The sequence below is a fragment of the Trichechus manatus genome, unplaced genomic scaffold, assembly GCF_000243295.1.
Source record: "Trichechus manatus latirostris isolate Lorelei unplaced genomic scaffold, TriManLat1.0 scaffold00085, whole genome shotgun sequence".
Classification (NCBI taxonomy): Eukaryota; Metazoa; Chordata; class Mammalia; order Sirenia; family Trichechidae; genus Trichechus; species Trichechus manatus.
In genome coordinates this window covers 9395350-9415791 of record NW_004444021.1, presented here as the reverse complement: position 1 = coordinate 9415791, position 20442 = coordinate 9395350, and the positions used below count along the sequence as shown (strand labels likewise).

At 37.3% G+C, this 20442-nt stretch overlaps 1 protein-coding gene across 2 annotated transcripts in view; it reads left to right on the top strand.

The window, feature by feature from the left end:
• Positions 1 to 15493, top strand: part of STEAP4 (STEAP4 metalloreductase) — a 31541-nt gene extending 16048 nt beyond the window's left edge. The window contains exons 2-6 of one of the 2 annotated variants that reach the window (XM_023736081.1): positions 1893 to 2077; positions 8194 to 8651; positions 9318 to 9845; positions 11145 to 11306; positions 13017 to 15493. In XM_023736081.1, the coding sequence (XP_023591849.1) occupies positions 1960 to 2077; positions 8194 to 8651; positions 9318 to 9845; positions 11145 to 11306; positions 13017 to 13277 (1527 nt within the window). In that variant the 5' untranslated portion in view covers positions 1893 to 1959 and the 3' untranslated portion in view covers positions 13278 to 15493. The remainder of the gene's footprint in view (positions 1 to 1892; positions 2078 to 8193; positions 8652 to 9317; positions 9846 to 11144; positions 11307 to 13016) is intronic. The other variant, XM_004381502.2, reaches the window with a different exon arrangement.
• Positions 15494 to 20442: the final 4949 nt, after the last annotated feature.

Sequence of the window (20442 nt, the reverse complement as noted above, 5' to 3'; positions counted from 1 at the left end):
TTTCTTTCCTTTTTCTTCTATAAATGTATTACATGAAAGTACTTACATACTTTCTCACTTCTGTAGGTGAGAAACGTAAAACACACAAGCCAGACTGGCCCTAACAAGCCTCAGGAGATTCCCAGTTAGGACCATTCAAGAAGAATGCTTCCTTATGCCTCAGGTTCCCAATACCTAGGGTGGGTTCCCAGACAGAGGGAGATGATGAGCGAGACTCTTTCTGAGACTCTTTCTGATCCACTCCTAACCAGCTGTCTATGAGTTGACTCCAATTCATGTGTGTCAGAGTAGAACTGTGCTCTATGGGTTTTTTTTTTCCTTTTTAGTCCAATATCCATTATAAAGACTTTTTAAAAAAATTGTGGTATATATGTAACAAAACGTGGCATTTCAACAATCTTCAAATGTACAGATCATCATGTTGATCATCGTGTTGTTCAACCATCACTCTGTCTGTTCCCAAATTATACCATTACCCTTAACAGAAGCTCAGTGCCCCCTAAGCATTCAGTTTTCAATGGCTGATTTTTCTGAAGTGGATTACCAGGCCTTTCTTCCAAGACACCTCTGGGTTGATCACGAACCAACAAACCTTTTGGTTACCAGCCAAGCATATTAACCATCTGCACCACCCAGAGACTCAAACCACTCCTTCTCCCCTTCTTATGCCCCCTGCACAGGCTTTTTAAACTTGTTATAATCCTAATGTTTGAAGTATGATAAGGTCAAATGCAAATCAAAAGACAAATGCCGGAAACATTTAAAGATTATACTCACCATCCCTGGTGTTCACAGCACAGGAGACAGGGCCACAAGGGGAAAAGGCAGGGGGCATCATACGGCAGAGATGGAGCAGGACTGTGGGCAGGCAACTTCATTGTGGACTCCACGGGAAATGTGACCAGGAGAGGTCAGAGCACGCCAGGATTTGAGTCAACTATATTTGAAACTTGCATCTTGGGGCTTAGGACATTTACTAAAGGGAAAACTGAGGGATCTTCTTATCTAGGTATAGCAGACATGGATGGAGAAGGGTTACTTGATGTGGATGCTAAAACATATTACAGAAGCTAGAATTTATGGTTAATACACACTTAAAAACACGTATATACACAAGTTTCTCAGCGGGAAACCCTGGTGGTGTGGTGGTTAAGAGCTGTGGCTGCTAACCAAAAGGTTGGCAGTTCAAATCCACCAGGCGCTCCTTGGAAACCCTATGAGGCAGTTCTACTCTGTCCTATAGGGTTGCTGTGAGTCAGAATCAACTCCATGGCTACGGGTTTTTTTTTTTTTTTTTGGTTTTAAGCTTCTTGGCAGGGCTTCAAACTGGTTCATTCCATTTGACCCCCTGCTGATAATCTGCATTTCCACCCCATATACACTGCATCTACAGTTTAACAAGAATTTTAACAAAATCTCCAGGTGATTCTTATGTAGATTCTGATTCTGTATATCTGGATGGAAATACAAATTCTCCGTAGGGGGTCGAACCAGAATGAACCAGTTTGAAGCCCTGCTTCTAAGTGATGGCTGCTACCGTGGTCTTCCCATTCATCTTTGCCACCTTTGGCATCTGTGTTATTGTTTGCTAATCCCTAACTTAAACAACACCTTCTAAGATCATTTTACCTAACTTGGCTCTATTTTCAAGGAACCCTTCTGGGAGATGCTTCCTTAGGAGGCAAAACCAATACTGGAGGTTTTCCAAACCAAGGGATATTCCTTTTGTGTTTACTGCTACGTACCTGGGGTTTGTGGAGAGCTGAAGGAAGAAGAGGAGACCACTATGTTGTGTTTTAACTATTTTAACCTTTTACTTCCTTAATAATGCCACTTCCTGTTTACCACCTTTCTGATATTTTCTTTCTTCCTTCCATTCTACATCTGAGAAGAGTAAAAGACTAGAAGACTACATTTTTAAAGTCTCTGAACAAGAAACCTTATTACCTCAATGAATCCATGTTTAAACTACAAGCTATTTTGAGTTACAAATATATCTTCAATGGGTGTAACATCCTTCTTTATATAGTACTTACTGCAAAATACGCCCTCAACTTGATCTCCCTTGTGGTTGACAGTAAGTATACGTTCCATTTTTTATGAACTCCTATTATTAGGATATTTTTCCAAGTTCAAAAATAAACTCTTCAGCAGAATTACTAATTTTTTGTTTTTTACTTAGTCATTCCAGTTATGGTGACCTTAGGCCTGAGAGATTTTCTTTTCACATAAAAAAGTAAATAAACATTTTATTATCCTGAGTTGTCTTGCAAGAGGACCTTGTGACAAAGGCTTGTGTCCAGATAGTTCATTGGGAAAGTGACTCCAGGAAGCAGAGTGCAGGGTAGGATGCATAAACCAGGGAAGGTGGGAAAGACAGTACAAGGGTGTGTAATCCAGTTGGCCACTCATGCTCTATTCCACTGGCACTTGCTGAGAAGCCTTATGGAATGAGTTTGAGTACTGTTGGCCAGAAGATGAAAACAGGGAAGCACTTATCCGAAGGCTTCTTTCTCCCATTGGTCTATGGTGGCTCTGTCGGTTGTACACATCTGAGTGCTAAGCATGCACAGGTCACAGAGAAGCCCCAGGACAAGAATCAAGAGATAGAAGATCTGGGGCTCCAAAGTGAGCCAGTTAGGCAGTGGAGGCTAAGCAGAGCTCAGTTTCTGCCCAGTGGAGGCTAAGCAGAGCTGGAGACAGGACAAGTGAAAATTAAAGTGGGGCTCAAGATGTGGCCAACTCAATTATCAACCTCAAAGCTTCTATAACTTGTGTAAGAAATAACTGCACTGTGAATATATTTTTTTCTATTAAGTCAACCATGATGTTTTAATATTTTCTTACTGTCTTTGTATTCTCGATTTGCTCAGTGATGTCTCTGAAGGTTTAAGAGTGAAAATAAATTTTAATGGTTGGGTAACAGCCCAAGGATGCTACACTGGATTGCCAAGCTGCATCTTAAGAGAATATTAAAATAAATGTGAAAGAATTACAAATGAGAGAAATTCACACTTGAGATGTTTTTACATCTGTGTTTTGATAAATTCATATACTGTAAAGCCACTTCTTATAAGAAATAAGTGGGTAAAAGGGGAGCTTCTTAAGAATCATTGTACTCTACTACAGATAAATTTTATATACTTACATAATCACAGTTGTATAAGCATAATTAACCTTAATTTATAAAACTTATACAAAGGTCACAATAATTAGATACTTGAAAATTCTATTAATCAGTTGGATAATTAATTATTAGTCTATTAATAATAATAGCCATCATTTATTGAGCACTTATTATATCTCAGGAACTGTTTTGAGATACATTCGCTTATCTAATTCTCACAGTTCTCTGAAGCGTTGTTACTGTTAGAGGCCGTTGAGTCGGTTCCAACTCAGTGACCCTATGTATAACACAGTGAAACACTGCCCGGTCCTGCGCCATCCTCATAATCATTGTTATGCTTGAGCTCATTGTTACAGCCACTGTGTCAACCCATCTCACTGTGTCAAGCCATCTCTTTTTCGCTGATCCTCTACTTTACCAAGCATGATGTCCTTCTCCGGGGACTGATCCCTCCTGATAACATGTCCAAAGTACATGAGACGAAGTCTCACCATCCTTGCTTCTAAGGAGCATTCTGGCTGTATTTCTTCCAAGACAGATTTGTTCATTCTTTTGGCAGTCCACAGTATATTCAATATTCTTCACCAACACCATAATTCTGAAGTAGCTACTATTAATCTCTCATGTTAAAGATGAAGAAACTGAGACACAAAGAATTTGAGTAAACTGCCCAAGGTCACACTGATAGTTAAGAGATGGAGAAAACACTTGTACTGTGTAGTCAATATCTTCATTTTTAACAAGTCCACAACAAGTTAGAATAAATTAATGTAGTCATGGTCAAAATAGAGTCCAGAATCACTCTCTTTTTGCAATGATTAAGATGAGTCAAATCATAATATTACAATAAACCATCCATCTCATTACTGGATACCGGCAACTTAATCAAATCTATATTTTGCTTGTGAATGTTCATCTCAAACATTCATATTAGAGAGAGGTATATTAAAATAAAATAGTGGAGGAAAAGTAAAGGGATAAGTAATCAGACTGCTATTCTTTCAACACACTCACAAACCAGTTCTACAGAGTAGAATAATTAAAAGACTATTCAGCAGTTTGAGGGTTTGAGTTATAACTGAACAGCAACTATCCAATATAATATAAATTGCTAAACTAGTTTGCAATTTATAAATTGCAAAATTTATAGATGCTACTAAGAATTTTTCAAAGGTACCACTGTGTTTCCATATGAAGGGCCTTGTGTACTGACGTGCACTATGTGCACCCTGTACAGGTGCTTTCCCGTATGTGGCCATAACCTTCCCTGACGCCTGTTCAGGATATCACTAGCTGGTTTACAAAATGATTCAATTGCTGTGCTTAATTTGATTACCAAAAGGAGTTTCTGTGGAAGTACAGGAAAGTCCTATATTTCTTGTGCCTTTCCCCTGTGACTTCTGACTATCCTAAATGGTCTGCTTGTGATACAGGTACACAGGTTTAGATAAGCTCAGGTAAAAATACAGCTGTGTTTCATAGGCTTACATGGAAAGGGCAAATTTCTGGAACCCCAGTAGAAAGGTATAAGGTATATATGCTCTACAATCCACATGTAATCCACGGAGCAAGAGCCGAATAGTGATTATGTCTGGTTTGAAAATTCCACATCAAGTTCAATGAGTTCTACTTTAAACCCATTCGGATGAAAGAAGTAATGTCTTTAAAACAACCCCCCCTTCCCTCCCTTCCTTTTGTCTCCTCTCCCCCTTGGTTACTCTTTAATTATTCAGCTTCCTCTTCTTCAAGTACTTCTCACTGTGCCTGGCACACAGAGTAAACATTGCTATTTCCAACTCCTACATTCCATCCTTCTATTATGTGTTCAACAAATATCATGGGCCTAGTCTGTGGTGGAAGAGCCTGGATGGCAAAAGCAGTTTACAGTCAGCTGTTAAGTTAAGGATTGGCAGTTTGAATTTACCCGGCAGTGGCACGGAAGAAAAGCCTGGCAAACTGCTTCCATAAAGATTACAGCCAAGAAAACGCTAGGGAGCAGTTCTACTCTGCAACACATGAGGTCATCATGAGTTGGGGGCTGACTAGGGGGCAGCTAACAACAACAATCTGTGATAGGCGGTAGTAACCTCTTCACACTGACCATCACTGAACAAAAGACACCAAAATATACACAGACATAGATATACATATGTGTGTATATATTTTATATGTAATATAAATATATATATATATTTTGAATACTTAAATAAATCTTGGCAAGAAAATTTAAGAATTTTGAGAAAAATTTAATACTGAAAGTAAAAATAAAATTCTTCAAATTCTTCACAAGTATAGACAGTAAGCTAGATTGTGATGTTAAAGCACAGAATCTTTGAGAACTTTTGGTTTGTTTTTAATATAAATTTCACAAATTTTTAAAAAGTAATACAGTCACATAGTTCATAACAGTTTCTCCGTTTTAACTTTTTTTTTCCTTTGGTGAGATTAAGAATCTTTTACTATATTTAAAACTCCTTTGTACTTCCTTAGGATGAGATTAAGAATCTTTTACTATATTTAAAACTCCTTTGTACTTCCTTAGGATCAACTGTCAGCTCATATATTTTGACCAATAATTTTTATGGGCAATTTTTTTTCTTATTTGCATGAGTTGAAAATATTTTTCCCAGTTTGTTGTCTTCTGACTTTGCTTACAATGGTTTCTGCTTTGTATGTATTATTTCTTTTTATGTATTTAACTTCAAACTATTCTTGAATCGTTTGAGGGATTTGTAACATAGGAAAAAGGGCCTTCTTTCTCTAATAAAATAATTTTCCATGGTTTCTTCTAGTTCTCTTTTAGTTCCATTTTTTTAAAAAAAACATTTAAATCTTTGATATATTTTTTCCTATATTTTACTTATTTTGTTGTTGTTGTTGAGAATATACAGTAAAACACCAATTCAACGGTTTCTACAGGTACAATTTAGTGACACTGATTACATTGTTTCAGTTGCACAACCATTCTCACCCTCCTTTTCTGAGTTGTTCCTCCCTCATTAACATAAACTCACTGCCCCATAAGGTTCCTATCTAATCTTTTGAGTTGCTGTTGTCAATTTGATCCCTTATAAATAGTTCTTAAAAGAGCATAATGCTCAAGGCAAACTTTTTTTACTAATTAAGCTAAACTATTGTTTGATTTTAAGATGACTTCAGGGGATATTTTTGGTTAAGGTTTAAAGATTATCTCAGGGCAATAGTTTCAGGGGTTCATCCACCCTCCATGGCTCCAGGAAGTCTACAATCCATGAGAATTTGAAATTCTGTTCTACATTTTCCCCCTTTTGATCAGGATTCTTCTACGAAATCTTTGATCAAAATGTTCAGTAATGGTAGCTGGGCACCATCTAGTTCTTCTGGTCTCATGGCAAAGGAGGCAGTTGTTCATGGAGGCAATTAGCCACATATTCCATAAAGATTCAACTATTTTTATTGGCTATTTAGTTGCCCCAACATTAAAAAAAAAAAACCTGTTGCCATCGAGTCAATTCGGACTCACAGCAACCCTACAGGACAGAGTAGAACTCTGGGTGAAATCTTTATGGAAGTAGATTGCCACATCTTTCTCCCATGGAGTGGCTGGTGGGTTCGAACCGCTGATCTTTTTGGTTAGCAGCTGAATGCTTAACCATTGCACCAGCAGGGCTCCTCATCCCAACATTCGCCACTGAATAATCATATTTTTCTGATTGACCTGAAATGCCATCTTTATCACATGTATGTTGATCTACTTTGGGATTTTTGTTTTACTCTGTTCCATTGAGAATTTTCCATACCTGTGATAGTACTACATTATTCATTTTAACTTCATAATATTTTTAATGTTTGATAAGACTAGCTTTCCATTCATTACCTGGCTTTTCATAATTTATAGACTGAATTAGGGAAACCTGACATCTTTGTGAGGCTGAGTCTTCCTATCCAAGAACATGGTGTACATTTCCATTTATTTGTCTTCTCTGATTCTTAGGGGCATTTTCAAATTTCTTCATATAGATCTTGTGCATATCTTGTTACATTTATGTCTAAATATTTTCTCTATTTTGTTGTAGCTATAGAGTCCTTTTATTAAATTTTTACTGTTTCGTTTTTCAAATATATTAAGAATATTGATTTTAAATGTGTTTCCAGACAAGACATTGAATTATTTTTATATGTACAGTTTTTCAGTAACTTGGTTTTTCCAAGTCTAAAATTTGATCACCTGCAACCCTTTTTGAATTTCTGTGCTTCTAATTTACTTCTCTGGTCTAACTGTGTCAGCTAGAACCCCCAGAACAATTATAACTAAAGTGGTCATAGCAGTCATATTTGTTTTGTTTCTGACTTTATTGGAAATATTTCTAGGAATATGTACTCTAAAGAATGATACTGGGGTTTTGGTTGAGATAGATACTTTTCTATGTGAAAGTAATATGGATCTGTTCCTTGTTTTACTATAAGCCAAAAATGAATGTTGAATTTTAACACATCAAATTAGCATACACAGAGATGACTGCATTTTTTCCTTAAATCTTGTTAAGGTGTATTAGTAAATTTCCTAATATTGAACTTGCAGAACTAAACTGTACGTTGCTAGAATAAGCCGCACTCGATCAGGTGCACTTTTCTCTTAACAGGCTGCTGGGTTCTGTTTGCTAACATTTTCTTTAGGATTTTTGTATCACTAAACATAAATTAATTGATCTATAATTTCCTTCTTCTGCATTCTTTGTCAGATTTTGCTCTGAGAACTTTTAGAACTGTATTTGATGAATACAATATCATTGCAATATATCTCCATAGTTTAATGCATTTACCAGTGTCTTGGTTTTTCACTGCATCTCTTCCTCTAACAGAAAAAAAAATTCACCAGTGATTTTGTTAACAGCACATATGAGAATGGATATGATAGTTTTTGCTCCTCCCAAAATTTGGGAGGAAAATTCTTAAAATAATCCATTAGAGATTAGAGCAACTGCAGAGATAATGCCAGTTACACCGTTTCCTGGATATAATTCTCATTGATTTTTCAGTGCCAGAGCATTCATGTTTTGTTAGGTATTTGTATTATTATTTTTCAGTTATGGAGAAAACCTGTACAGATGCGCTTCCTCTCACTATGAATTCTTCAGAAAAGCAAGAGACTATATGTATCTTTGGAACTGGGGATTTTGGAAGATCATTAGGATTTAAAATGATCCAATGTGGCTACTCTGTTGTTTTTGGAAGTCGAAACCCTCAGATGTCCAGTCTCCTGCCCAACGGTGCTGAGGTTTTAAGCTATTCAGAAGCAGCCCAGAACTCTGACATCATAATCGTAGCAATCCATAGAGAGCATTATGATTTTCTCACAGAATTAGCTGAGGTTCTCAATGGGAAAATACTGGTCGACGTCAGCAACAACCTCAAAATCAATCAGTATCCAGAATCTAACGCAGAGTACCTTGCTCAGTTGGTGCCGGGAACCCGTGTCGTGAAAGCATTTAACACCGTCTCAGCCTGGGCTCTGCAGTCAGGAGCACTGGATGCTAGCCGACAGGTAAAATTAAATGATAAATTTACACTCAATCTTTAAAATGTTTGTCTTTTAATGTGCATTTAACTCAAAGATTCCAAAATACAATTCCAAAATAAAATACTTACTAAACATCTCATTCTGCTAATATGTGCCATTAATAATTTTCTTTCATCTGACCAGGTAAGGCAGTCAGTTGTTGAACGATATAGCACACTGCCTATACTCTCAGCTTTTAGTTCGATGGAACCCAATGGCAACAGTCTAGGGAGGCCTCTTGTCACTGCTAGAAAGTAACACAGCTAATTCATTGGTGGCAATTCGTTTCCATTTCCTTTACCTTGTATGAGACGGGTTCCATTTATTTGCTTAGATTAGAAATGATTCATAAGTTAGGTGGCACTCACAAACACAGAAGAGAGATCAAACTGTTCACACTGCAGAAACCCAAGTCTTATCATATCAGGATGATGTGCCTATAACCTCCCTCAATTTAAAAACCTGGTACTTAGCTATGCAGCAGACACGTGCAAGTTTAAAATGTCATCTTGTTAAATACATTAATTCTATATGCTTGTTTGAAAAACAGATCACTACTACATGCTGTTGTTTTGCACAGTGCTCATAAAAGACTTCCAAAATAATTAAGTAAATAAATAAAAAATACAGAATTAACTATTTTTAATCCAGGTGTTTGCCTGCGGAAATGACAGCAAAGCTAAGCAAAGAGTAATGGACATTGTTCGTACTCTTGGACTTACTCCATTGGATCAAGGATCTCTCGTGGCAGCTAAGGAAATTGAAAACTACCCCCTGCAGCTATTTCCAATGTGGAGGTTCCCCATCTATTTGTCTGCTGTGCTGTGTATCTTCCTCTTTTTCTACTGTGTTGTAAGAGAAGTAATCTACCCTTATGTTTATAAAAAGAAAGATGAAACATTTCGCATGGCTATCTCCATTCCAAACCGTGTCTTTCCAATAGCAGCACTTACACTGCTGGCCTTGGTTTACCTCCCCGGTGTTATTGCTGCCATTCTGCAGCTGTATCGAGGTACGAAATACCGCCGATTCCCAGACTGGCTTGACCACTGGATGCTTTGCAGAAAGCAGCTTGGCTTAATAGCACTGGGCTTTGCCTTCCTTCACGTCCTCTACACACTTGTGATTCCCATCCGCTATTATGTACGATGGAAGTTGAGAAACATAACCGTTACTCAGGTAAATCTCTAGTCATTTTTATTCTTCTTTTCCTTAAAACAAAGAATCTTGCTATATCTTCCTTCATATTCCATGTCACTATTCTAGAAAATAATTCTTCTAAACATCTTTATTTTTTAAAGTAACTGAAATTAGAAACCTCATGTCTGTTTCTGTAATGAATCCAGTTAAAATCTCATATAACTATTGAGTTGAATCTAACTTAGATTCCCCAGGCTTACTCAGGTCCAGATCTGTATTCCCAGGACTGGCTAGGGTACTAAAAACTTGGTGGATTTGGTGCTTCAGGAAAGCGAATGACGCCTCGTATTCACTTGAAGTCACTTGGATTAAAGTCAATAAATGCAAACCAACGTGTTTTCAAGTTTTGATTTTTATACATGTTACTTCCCTTTGGAAGTCAAAACCAATCATCGTTTAAGTAAGAGGGCTGTGCACACATGTGCCACAGGAATGTATACAATTTCACACAAGGGTGCTTATAAATCCATCTCTTCCCATGAAAATACACATTCATGTTTGACTTGTAGGAAGTTGTCTTCGCCAACTAGAAAAAAGTTCTGAGAAAATGTCAAGCAGTATCTACACAGCCAAAAAATTGAGAGCATCAGCAAGGGTCTCTTAGAGAAGTCCCAGAGAAAGTGCTGTAGGTCAGTTCTGGTTGAGAAATAACTGGTTTTGATCCATCTTACTTCAGTCTTAAAGATTATTGGTCAGTAACATGTGGATGATGCTTCTATGGGCTTCTCTGCATTATTTCCCTAAGAAGTACTTGGGAAATTTTTGAGTAAGAGTCACACTGAAAGGGTTTGATGCTTCTCAACCTGTGATGCCACAGATTTGATGCTATATTCTGACATAATAAACATGAGAGAAGTCAAACTTTGTATGGGTGAGGAGTCAGCATTATAAAGCACAAAACAGAATTCTGATGTAGTCGTTTGAGAACATTAAGTTTTGCTCAGGGAACAAAAAGCCATATGGTAAAGACAGTTTAAGTAAATGTATACTTTGTTTTAGGATTTATAAGGTAAATTAAAACTGCTGGCACAGCTTCTGGAGCCAAGTATTATAAAAAAGTCCCAACAGAGCCAATTACTTTTTCTACCAAAAACGTAATTTCTAAGTGTAGTTTTCTCTTCGATTATTTTAAAATAATTATTAAGAAGTGCTCTGCAATTTGCCTTGAGCAAATAAACCATGCAGAGGTATTTTCAATCCCCTTACAAGTATGGGCAGTTGGTAAAAAAAAAAAAAAAAATGTAATTTTTAAAAATTGATTGTAATTTTCCTTCAAAGATTGCCAATAAAGACAATCCACTCAGTACCTCTTCAGCCTGGCATAGTGATTCATATTTGGCTTTGGGAATCCTCGGATTTTTTCTGTTTGTGCTCTTGGGAATCACTTCCTTGCCATCAGTTAGCAACACGGTCAACTGGAGAGAATTCCGATTTGTCCAGGTAAGGACTTTGAGATCTAATCTGCTTTATATTGCAAAATGAATATGACTTTACAAATACTCATATCATGCCTAATTTTTGATTTTGCTCCACCACCTCCCTAGCAATCTCCTTTTTACAAAGCAAATGAAAGAAGCTCAAATTAGTAAATGCTAAACTCAGATAAAAAAGGACAGGTTCCATAATGGTGTGATTTAAAAGGACAGGTTCCATAATGGTGTGATTTCCTAGTGAGGTATCCCTTGCCAAGATTTCCAACTGTTCCCAGAGCCACAGCTAAGACTCTAGAGTAAAAAGCACCAAAAACTATAAATTTTTTATGTGGACATGTACTATATGCAAGGTGAAGAGAAAAAAGACAAAATTGCTACTTCTGAAAATTAAGATTTACCATATGGATATATTTATACGGACAGACATGTATTGAAATAAAGTCTGAAACCTTCAAAATAAGATGGAAGAGACTGTCATCATGCCAGACTTAATGCTGGTTGTAAGAGGAAAATTTTTTCCCACATATCAACCACCGGACACTTCATTGAAACTGGTTAGTAACAATTCACATAGACTAAACCCCAAAAACCCACTGCCATTGAGTCGATTCCGACTCATAGCAACCCCATAGGGTTTCCAAGGCTGTAAATCTCTATGGAAGCAGACTGCCACATCTTTCTCCCGAAGAGCTGCTGGTGGTTTCAAACAGCTGACCTGTAAGTTAGCAGTCTACCACTTTAACCACTGCGCCACCAGGGCTGCATTCATATAGACCTGACACCCGTTGCTGTCAAGTCGACTCTGACTCATAGCAACCCTATAGGGCAGAGTAGAACTGCCCTATAGGGCTTCCAAGGAGCGGCTGGTGGATTCAAACTGCTGACCTTTTAGTTAACAGCCTGAGCTCTTAACCACTGCACCACCAGGGTGCCTCAGTGTGGTCCCTGGACCAGCAGCATCAACATTACCTGGGAACTTGTTAGATACTCAAATCTTTAAACCCCACCCCAGACCTACTGAATCAGAAACTCTGGAGGTGAGGCTCAGCAATCTGTTTTAACAAGCCCTCCAGATGATTCTGATGTATGCTCAATGCAAATTAGTATAATAGAGAGGCCATTAGTAATTGTAATTAGGTTTGAATTTTATAGAAGTATTTGAATTTTAAGTCTTGCAGTTTATCCCAGGAGCCAAATGCAGTCAATATTTTCTGATGCTATCACCTTTATTCAAGGCATTAAGACAGAAACAAGCATTGAGCTTTAGAAAGTAGGAAAAAAGAAAAAAGTAAAGTTTGCTAATTGTTCTTTACTGCTGTTGAAATTAGCTAGCATCTGCTTTCAGTCAGTAACATATATGAATGAGATGCTTCTTGAGGACATAGTATGTCTTATTCATCTCTGACCTCCAGAAAATACCATCTGGGGAGGACGGCAAGGTATATGATTTATTCTAACTCAAAAGAGTTATTCCTGGGAAACTCTCCCATCCAGTAAGGTTAAGATGAAGTCACTATGTATTTTGTAAGCAACAATCTTTTTTCTTTTTTAATGAAATATTTACCATCCCCAAGGAGGGTTAATGCTTCCTTCAGTATCCTAAATATTATGGGTCTCAAGTGTTTGTGGTTGTGGACAAATATCCTTCAATGGCTTAGAGTGTTTTCACTATAAATGTAAATAGCATGTTTACATTTATTTGTTTCTTGCTTTATAGTCCAAACTGGGTTATCTGACCCTGATCTTGTGCACAGCCCACACACTGGCTTACGGGGGAAAAAGATTCCTCAGCCCTTCAACTCTCAGATGGTGTCTTCCTTCAGCCTACGTGTTAGCACTCATCATTCCTTGCACCATGCTGGTGATCAAGTTTATCCTCATCATGCCATGTATAGACAAGACCCTTACGCGGATCCGCCAGGGATGGGAAAGAAACTCAAAAATTTCATCAGCATTGAATGGAAAAACAGATATTTAAAGCAAATTTCGATTTACTTGGATTTCTGAACTACTGCGTTCAATGTTCAGAGAAGAATAATAGGTACAGTTAAGAAAGCTTTCTTCTTGAAATAGCCTGAAATCTGTGAACAGAGAAAGAAACTTTGCGTTCACTTGAGAAATCAGCAAACAGGAAGAGAACACTAGCCTTTAGTTGAGGTTAGTGATGAATGAATCAGCGCAGGTCCCTGCCTGTTTTCTCAGAGGCCATAGAGCTGACGTTGAGATTAGCCTTGTAGTTTCACACTAAGAGGCTTCTTTGTTGTGTGTAACTTGCATGACCTAATGTCTTGCAAAATCCAGGGGAATTACACGTAACTTCCTCCTCTGGTTTGAGAACTGAGTGCCATGAAAGACAGAACAGTAAGATATTGGCCACTGATAAAGGCTTTATTCTGTATACCTGAAGAAAAGAGGTAAACGCAGTAAAAGGAATGAGATTTGTTTATTTTTTGGAAATAAAGATGATCATAAATATTGCCATAATAAATTCTGTAGTTAAATGTGCTCCTTGATTTTTCTCTTCCCAAAGTGGATGTATACTCTGCAGAACTATTTTATAACACAACAAAAATATCACGATTTAGAGTAAGCATGCCTTGCACATTGGCAAATCTATACAGCTGGCATTACTCTTCCTCTACAAGGAACAGGTATAGGAAAGATGAATAAAAATGGAAGGATATCACAAGGATTCTTTTAAATGTGCCATAAGGATGAAGGGTTGATAAAAGTCCTTGCACAAAAAGTTTAAATAACCCAGAATTTATTTAAATAATTCTACACAAATTGTCTTGCACAAAAAAGTTTAAATAAACTAGCTGGGAAACTAAATATTGTAAAGTTGTACTAAATTAGGTTTGGTATTAGGTTTTTGCTTCAGTATGTTTTATAAAGTATATATTCCAAATATTGTTCAATATTAACCGTGCATGGGATGTATTTCTAGTACTAAAAAAGCAGCTTCTATAATTTGTCATAGTTTATTACAATTTTTAAGCAGTGAAATACAATGAATAATCTGATGGTATAAATCTTACCAATACACAGAGAAAACTTATGGAAAGCCGAAGGACCAAAAAGGTGTGAGCAGCAATTACGAGACTTGGTTCTTTCTCAAATCCTTGCTAGAATGCAGAACAGAATGTTTCTGTTTTTCTGTGGTGAAAATGCCATTTCCAAGATGACCTTCAGCAGGCTTAGCCTTCCCAGCTCAAGCATGGAGCTAAAAGGAGCTTTTTACACCATCCTCCCACATGTCAAAATAACCAACAGGCATCAGGTTGGTATTTTTCTCTCCACTTTAGAAAAGTCATTTATTTTTTCTCTTTTTCACTTTTATTAACACATATAACACATGGCATTAAACAAAATATTTAGAATATATAAAAAATCAACAGTAATCCAGGATTTTTCTAGAGAACCTTTTAAAAATAATTTTATCCATACTGTATATTCAATTTTATATGCATTTTTCACAATTCATTTTTATCACACATTTTTCACTTAACATATTAGAAGTTTTGTTCTCCTACTTACACGGTATTTAAATTTATTTAATGACTGAATAATTTAATCAAATGGGCATTTATTTAACCACTGTCCTAATTAAAACATATAGGTTGTATCCCTTTTTACCAAAACAAATAACATTTTAGAGAATTTCTTAGCACACATTTCCTCAGAATAATTGGCAAGAAGTGGGGTTAAAAAATTAAATAACTTTTTATAGTATTTGATATATATTGCCGATTTATTTCTAAACTGACATATCAATATTATTAGCATTGGATGACAGTGTTGGTTTCGTCACACATTTATCAAGTTTGTTTTTTATCTTAATTTTTGTTCATTTATAAACAGGTAAGAAGGTACACATAACATGCTCCATTCATTTATCCTTGACCCAACCCAAGCCAAGAATACAAAACAGATTTTGAGCAAAGCCATTATATGTAGTGCTGACCCATAGAACATCAGCGGGGAAAGACAGGGAAAATGTCAAAAATGTCACTACCCATCCAGTCCACTTCAGGCAAAACAGCCAAGTGTTCTTGAGATGGAACCTGTACTTTGACCAAAGAGTTGGTTGACTGAAACTTACCTCCTCTCCTGGATGGTCTGGAGATAGATTTTGAAGCTAACCATGCTCCTTTGTGTAAAAAAAGTAATGTTTCCACTTGGTCATATTGTATCCCTAAAAATAGAAAATGCCACACCTGGGTAAAGCGCTTACCTATAATAAAAAGGACTTTACACTGTAGCTAGTAAAAATGCTCTAAGGAGAAAGAAAAAACCCAAACCCATAGTGGTCTAGTCGATTTCGACTCAAATCAAAAAACCATTCTGACTCATAACGGATCCTATAGGACAGGGTTAGAACTGCCCGACAGGGACTCCAAGGAGCAGCCGGCCAACTCAGACTGCCAACTCTTTGGTTAACAGCTGAGCTCTTAACCACTGCACCACCACAGATCTTCTACTTGAGTGTTTAATAAAAGCCACCTATCAAGTCTGAGGATCACTTGTGGCATAGTGATTAACAGCTTGGCTGCTAACTAAAAGGTCAGCAGTTAAATTCACCTGCTGCTCCTTGGAAACCCTATGGGGGCAGTTCTACTCTGTCCTTGTAAGGTTGCTATGAGTCAGAATAGACTCGTTGGTAATGGGTTTGGGTTTTTGTTTTGGTATCAAGTCTGAAGTGAAAGAGCACCCCGCACAGCTTTGACATAACAGCTGTATTGCCAGGCCTGACCATCAGCCCCAACTATAAGGGCTCCAACCTCCACCAGCTGATCAGAGAAAGCCGATTTCCTCCTTCCACCCCTCCTAATATATTGCCCTTTTCCCAAAACCATCAAACCAATTTGACCACTTTAACACAGTTAACTCCTACAGTTTGTTTAAGGGGGAAAGAGTGAGTTTGGAACAGGTGGAAATAGGGTGCTTTCAGCAAACCGTATTCCTTCTATCAGGTCTAAACTGTTTTACATTAAAAAATCAGATTAAACTTCTTTACTGCTGGTATGTTTCATATATTCCAGGAAAATATGTATTAGGCTCATAGATCATTTTTTTTTATGTTTCTCCCATGTTAAGCAATGACTGCTTTTATAAATATGTGCTCATTAAACATTATTTTAAAAATACTTTCTAGTTCTGTTTAATTCTGGTTTTGATTTATCAGTTTTCCAAACAGTGAATTAAAAAAAAAGGTTTTGAATCACAGTATTTCTAGCAACTGGGACTAAAAATTCATCCTTTCAGGGATAAGGAAAAGGAGAGGCAGTATATGAGTTTAAAAATACATTAATGATGCATGAACCTTGAAAACAGTATGTTCAGTGAAATAAGTCAGACACAAAAGGACAAATATTGTATGATCCCACTTATATGAAATATCTAGAATATACAAATAAAACGTATAGCTCCTGAAGTTTAATAGTGGTTACCAGAGGGCCCGGGGTGGGGGGTAGGTAATGAAGGAGTCATTGCTTAGGGGGCACTAAGCTTCTGTTAAAGATGATGACAATATCTGGATCAATATTACCCTGTGCATGACTTTCGTGAGAACTAGAAAAAGGCTTTCCTCCAGGCAGATGCCACCTGACCAGGTAAAATGGCTTGGAAAGTGGACTTCGGGTTGGATTTGGGCCTGTGTGACTGGATACCCAACAACCTGCACAAGTGTATGCTGCACCCCTGAAGGGTGTTATCATAATTACAAAATAAAAATAAAAATTGACAAACAGAAGGCTGGCAACCTGGAATAAGGTAGAAGAAAATGGAGAAGCTCCTACTCAAAGCATTTTTCAATTAGAAATTCATTAAAGAGCTCATTTGTTTATTGCTCAGGTATAACAAAAGAGCCATGATAACGCTGAATGTATAGAACGAATTTCACCTCTAGGAACTCCAATTATTTTGGGACTCTTCCCAAAATCAAGGTAGAATGACACCCAAGGCGCTGCACGCGAAGCTCACCATTTTCATCCTCCATCCTCACCACCATTATCTTCCTGCTCCACCTATCCAACACACACACACAGCTTTACATGATCTTATTCCAACTTTCTACAGTGAGTTAGGATTACAATGTAGAAAAATCTTCTACCCTTCTAAAGATTTTTTCAGTAGAATTTAGGAAAGGAGAGTAAAGTATTTCCTATGAACTAACATTCCTCAAGATCAAAGCAAAGCCCTGAGCTCTCAGATAGGGAGAAGTGAAAAACAGAGCTAAATGAGGGAGCAGAGGATCAAGGGTGAAGAGGGTTAGAAAAAAGGGGAATGTGGAGGAGTGCGACAGTGCACCTCTACATTAGCCAAACCGAAAGGAAAAGAAATATTGGTACTACTAGCTTCCTGCTACAAGGGAAACTTGCAAAGCTTCTAAAAATGTTTATTGTATACTAGTATGAGCCAAGGCCTGTGCCAAAAACTTGACCTTACTTTGAAAATTGGCAGTAAAAAGGAAAGAATTAAGCATTTATCTTGCATTTTCTCTACTACAGGGTAACTAAATAGACCTAGTTGACTTTGGAAAGTTTTTCTCTACAGAAATAATTCAGTTAATAGAAGTGAAAAGAGAGAAAATTAGAAAATGACTATTTTGTACCCCTACCCCCCACCCCCCAGTGGTGCAACAGGTAAGAGCTACGGCTGCTAAACAAAAGGTAGGCAGTCTGAATCCACCAGGTGCTCCTTGGAAACCCTATGTGGCAGTTCTGCTCTGTCCTATAGGGTCGCTATGAGTTGGAATCGACTCGATGACAAGTTTTTTTTGTTTTTGTTTTTGTTTTCTGGAAGAAAATGATTCAGGCAGCTGAAATTACTAGATGAAAATTTGATGGGAAATTGTATATCATGTTAGCATCACAAACGTTGGACAACCAGACACTGACGGCATAATCCTCATAACAATTCTCTAAAGTACTGTTAATATCCCAGCTGTTCAGATGAAGAAACTGAGGCTTAAAAACATAAAGTGCCTTGCCTAAATTCACTAGTAAGAGTCAGAGCTAGGATCTGAAATGAGGCAGTCTGATCCCTGGGATACTCTGTTTCAACACAACAATATAACGGAGAACACCCAGGCTGTCCTCCAAATTGTCCCTTTCAATCCACGTTTGGCTGGATTAATCTCTGGAAATTCTTTTTTGAAACATTTTTAAAAACAAGAATTTCATTAGCATTTAAAATATTCCTGATTGCCTGTCCTCAACACTCCACATTTGCTTTTTGTTGATTTCAATACATCCTATAAAGGTGGGGTGACCTAGGATCTGTGGTTTCAGTATTGAGTTCAACCCCATTACAACTGCCATTTTAATCTTCCCATTCCAATCTGACCACAAACAACCTTTACTAAACTCTAAAAGGAGCTTTGTTCACATGGAGGTAGAAAAAAATCCCCTGACCTGGAGACTCAAAGTAAAGGCAAGAAGAGTACAACTCTTCCAGGAACTGAAATGCAAATGTTTTGTTTCTCTCCAGTTTCCCCTTTAACACTTTGTGTATTGAGTCAATTTATTTGTTCTTAAGAACCAGTGACTCATCCAGGAAATCTTACAACACTTTTATTTAATATTTTAATACTACTTGAGAAAGCTTAATGTAAAAAAAAAAAAAAAATAGTCCTATTGCCTACAGCTGCCAGGTTCTGTTTTACAGATATGGAGAACGGTTGGACAATAAATCACAAAATATCAAAAACTGTCAAAACATGATCAACTAGAACTAAGCTTTCCTCTACATCAACAGGCTTTTAAGGAGCATAACAAACTGATTCATTTTATTTTTACCAATCCTTTCTTTCATACTAACAAGATGGATAGAGACTTTTTTTAATGACAGAATTACTGTTCTCATTTGATTAGAGCAGGGTTGTAGGATCTGTTAAAAAGGAAACAATCTGCTACCAAAAGAACCAGGGATTCTCTACAGCATGTCCAACAGCCAGTCATCCAAGTAGGCTAAATTCTTCTCATGTCAGTGCACTGATCGCCTCCAAGCAGAAATCGATTCCATTTTTAGGTACTGCGGGTAATTGTCAGAAAACTCTCTCTTATATCTAAGCAAAATTATTGTACTTATGATGTCCACCCATTGTTCTTTGTGCCATCATTTAAAGCAGTGCTTCTTCAACTATCAGCAAAAAATTGGTGACGAACCATTTTCTTTTTTCCACTACATCACAGACAATGTCTCTATAAAATACAAAACCACACACTTAAATACTGTGACAATGTCAAACTGCTATAAAAGTTACTAAACTTTTCATCTCAATTTCTGAATTTATCACAGAGGGGTAAGATACAGTTCACAAAACAGTGCAATATGCAAATCACACTTTGACTGGCACTCCAAGATAAGTTTAACAACCTGTCTTGGTTTGGGTATCCAAGAAGCAAACCCTGAGGCAAGAATTCTAGCGCGAACACTTTACTCAGGAAGTGAAATCATTAAATACTGGGAATGGAGTAGGAAACTAAACAGAGCAGGCAGAGAATAAAGTGTGTTTTCATGCCAGTTACCAATGTAGGCAAGTTGAGCTAAACTGAGACAGTGTCAAACATACCTCAAGAAATCTGGGGTATTTATCTACCAAACCCTAGATGATCACTGGTTGAGAGCAGCTTTCAGGCACTTCTGACTTGTCTTACATGCTGGCAGCACACATTACCACGGCCAGGAAAAAAGCCCACAGGCAAAATGTTACAGGTGTTCACACAAGCAGCTTATGGTAGACGTGACTGCAAAGGGGAAGTGGGAATGGCAGTAACAACTGCAACACAACCCAACAGAATATCATGCAAAGACTATGAATACAGAGTTTACAGGGGAATAAAAGGCTCTTCAATTTATGAAAAGATACTCTACTTCATTTACTATGAAATTTCACAGAAATTAAGATAACATTGAGATACCATTTCTCACTTACCAGATGGGCAAAAATCCAAAAGTTTGAGCACACATTTTGTGGGGGAAGCTGTAGAAATATGCATTCTCAAGACTTCCAGGCAACATGGCGCTATAGAGAGAAACACCATGTCGTCCCTCCACAGCAAAGATCCAAAAAACTAAGTCAAACAGAGTCACACATCAATCCTGAAACCCTAAGCATCGGATGAAGAGATAAAGAACTC